The sequence below is a fragment of the Musa acuminata genome, chromosome BXJ2-8, assembly GCF_036884655.1.
Source record: "Musa acuminata AAA Group cultivar baxijiao chromosome BXJ2-8, Cavendish_Baxijiao_AAA, whole genome shotgun sequence".
NCBI lineage: Eukaryota > Viridiplantae > Streptophyta > Magnoliopsida > Zingiberales > Musaceae > Musa > Musa acuminata.
Genome location: NC_088345.1, coordinates 43,602,989 through 43,606,386, shown reverse-complemented (window position 1 = coordinate 43,606,386; position 3,398 = coordinate 43,602,989). Strand labels below are relative to the sequence as shown.

At 46.7% G+C, this 3,398-nt stretch overlaps 1 protein-coding gene across 1 annotated transcript; it reads left to right on the top strand.

Moving 5' to 3' along the window:
• The first annotated feature begins 2,764 nt into the window (after positions 1 to 2,764).
• LOC135620401 (agglutinin alpha chain-like) lies at positions 2,765 to 3,184 on the top strand. Its single transcript, XM_065123325.1, has 2 exons — positions 2,765 to 2,899; positions 2,981 to 3,184. The coding sequence occupies exons 1-2, from the start codon at positions 2,765 to 2,767 to the stop codon at positions 3,182 to 3,184; spliced, it is 339 nt and encodes a 112-aa protein (XP_064979397.1).
• The last annotated feature ends 214 nt before the right edge of the window (positions 3,185 to 3,398 follow it).

Genomic DNA, 3,398 nt, shown 5'->3' with positions numbered 1-3,398 from the left:
AGAGAGGAGGACGCTTGACCTCCTTCACCCTCTCTTATGGATCTGCAAGGAAATAGGGATATACGATCTCCTTAGGTAACACAATCTACTCTATACGCGGTTTTATGTTTCGCGGATTTTTTGCACCAATCTTCGCACGACGACGAACATCTTTTTGGGAATCGGGGATTTTGTTTTCTTGTTCTTCCGCTACGCATGTGATGTCGCCCCCATGATTTCCCAACAAATATGATACCTTATGCCTCAGCAATAGGGTCTATCATGTATGCCATTCTATATACTAGGCCTGATATAGCGCATGCTTTGAGTGTCACGAGCAGGTATTAGGCGGATCCAGGCTTGGAGCACTGGAAAGCAGTAAAGTGTATCCTTAAGTACTTGAGAAGGACTAAGGATCTTTTACTAGTATATGGAGGTAATAGCCTTAAGGTTGAAGGCTACACTGACTCAAGTTTTCAATCTGATGTCGATGATAGCAAGTCGAATTCAGGGTATGTGTACACTTTGAATGGAGGAGTAATGTGCTGGAAGAGTTCCAAGCAAGATACCACTGTTGACTCGACCACAGAGGCGGAGTACATTGCTGCATCAGATGCAACAAAGGAGGGACTCTGGTTGAAGAAGTTCATTACAGATTTGGGAGTCGTGCTGGGTAGCGAGGAGTCGATCTCCCTATATTGCGACAACAATGGGGCGATTACTCAAATAAGGGAACCCAGGTCTCATCAGAAGTGTTCTGAGGAGGTTCCAGCTTATCAGAGAGATCGTAACCCGAGGAGATGTAACAGTGGAAAGAGTTCCATCCGAAGATAGCATTGCAGATCCACTGACAAAGCCGTTGTCTCATTTTGTCTTTGAGCGTCACAGGGGTCTGATGGGGATCAGACACATAGGTGATTGGCTTTAGGTCAAGTGGGAGATTGCTAGTCATAGGTGCCCAGCAAGCCAATCACGTGAGTGATGGCACGTGTGACTTGATACAGAATCTTTTTGCTTATTATATTTTGGCGTATATCACTTTATAACTATTGCATATGTGCATATATATATTGTGATGTCCTTGGATTTGTGCAATGGGAATCGGATCGTGATGAGATCACGATAATGAGATCGATTCACCTTTAAACACATATCCTAAATAATCCCATTCATAGGTTACTCGAGAGGGACATCGTGATAACCGGACAGACTAGTGTGCTGTATACCTGTCCATATGATGGATGCAGTTGGTCTCATAGCTGCTCGTTTAGGGACACTAGGGATACAGTACATGTGCTCATTGGAGAATGAGTTCATTGATTGATCCGCTTATGGAATGCTGGATGGTTGATGATGCCTTATTGTCAGACAGTGATTCCGTAGTCCTAGTAGTGTATCTGGTCCTTAGACTTGAGACACCAAGGATGTCCTGTATGAGTGCTCCACTCTTTGATACCAGACTTATAGGTTTGGCTGTCCCAGATCTAGTACAGCTGGTCATTGGGAGTGGTAGTCGACCTTACGAGGGCTATTGAGTGTCGATAGAGGATCATCCACTCTCGGCGTCGTGAGAGGAATATCCCATGTGTTCTTGCTCAGACAAATCCCTGGCCAAGGTCATTCAGGTTGAGAGAGAAAGAGTTCTCCGAGAGAATCCGATTAGAGCGAGACTCGAGTAGAAACCGTATGGGTCTGATAGCACCATGCTCTATATACGGTCTCTGGGATATTAGATGGATGAGGGACTATAGGTACACGGTAACTGAGGACAGATAGGTCCAATGGATTAGATTCTCCTGTATCATCTGGGGACTACGGCGTAGTGGCCTAGTACGTCCGTAGTCGATGAGTCGAGTGAATTATTACAGAGATAATAATTCACTGAGTTAGAAGGAGTTCTGACAGGTATGACTCACGGTCAGTTCGATATTGGGCCTAGAGGGTCACACACATATGGTTGGCATTGCGATGAGTAGAGGTTCGGATATGAGATATCCGACGGAGCCCTTGTCTTATTGGATGCAGATCCAATACCCACTAGGGGAGGACCCATTAGGGTTTGACAGGGGACCTCTATAAATAGGAGGGATTCAGAGCCTCATAAGCTCGAGTCTTTGCTTGCCTTTCCTATTCTCCTCTCCCTCTCCACCTCAAAGCAGGCCTGGAGTTTTGAGGAGCGTCGTCGCAACCCTGCTGTGTGGATCACCGCTAGAGAGGAGGACACTTGACCTCCTTCACCCTCTCCTAAGGATCTGCAAGGAAACAGGGATATACGATCTCCCTAGGTAACACAATCTACTCTATACGCAGTTTTAAGTTTCGCGGATTTTGCGCACCAATCTTCGCACGACGACGAACATCTCTTTAGGAATCGGGGATTTTGTTTTCTTGTTCTTCCGCTGCGCATATGATGTCGCCCCAAAGATTACCCAACACCCATCACCACGATCACGAGATGTGAGGAACATGGTTATGGGCATACTTGTGAACACGTACACCCCGGGGTGTAGGTCCTGAAGCCGCTATAAATACCCCCATCCCTCCCCAAAGGATGGGGGTATATGTCAGGAAGGGTGTGCATCATCATCGTCATCTTCTTCTTCTTCTTCTTGTGCACACACACATCCATATCTGCAAATGGTTCTTTCTCTTTATCCATTTCCTGCTGCGCAAGTTGTGTCGCAAGGTTTTGATGCATGGTGGTATATAACGTGATGGTGTCGTGCATGCGGCGGGAGAGATCAAGGTGGGGCTGTGGGGTGGCAACGGAGGGTCTGAATGGGACATGGGGGCCGCCGACCGCATCACCGACAACAAGATTGGCGCCGTAGAGGCCATCGACGCCATCGTGATCACCTTCATCCGTAATGGTCAAACGGAGACCAAGCACTTCGGTAGAATCGATATCAATCCCTACGTGGTTCGTCCATATCGTCATCTTCCTCCTAATTAACATTATCGATTGGTTGTACCTCAATGACAAAAAAGTGTCGTTGTTCAGATTTCTCTGCAAGAGGACGAGTATCTTGTGGGCGTCGAGGGGTCTATGGATACGATGTGGGGATTCACTCTAGTGAGGAACCTGACGCTGAGGACCAACAAGGACAGCTATGGACCTTTCGGGTCCAGTGGCAGAATACCTTTCTCCGTTCCGCTAGTCTCGGGTAAGATCATTGGCTTCTTTGGACGTGCGGGTGAGAAATGATTGAGGCCATCGGAGTTTACCTGGCACCGAACTAGACCCCTTGGACTGATACTGCTGCTTCAATAAATGAGTCTTGCTGATACTTGGACTCCATAATAAATGAACTGAAATGAACTGTTACTGTCATCGTACTCCCTCCGTCTCCTCCTTGTAGTCAAAGTTGGAGGTTATCATGAATAAAATAAATAAAGGTCCAGTTTGATATGTTTCGAAT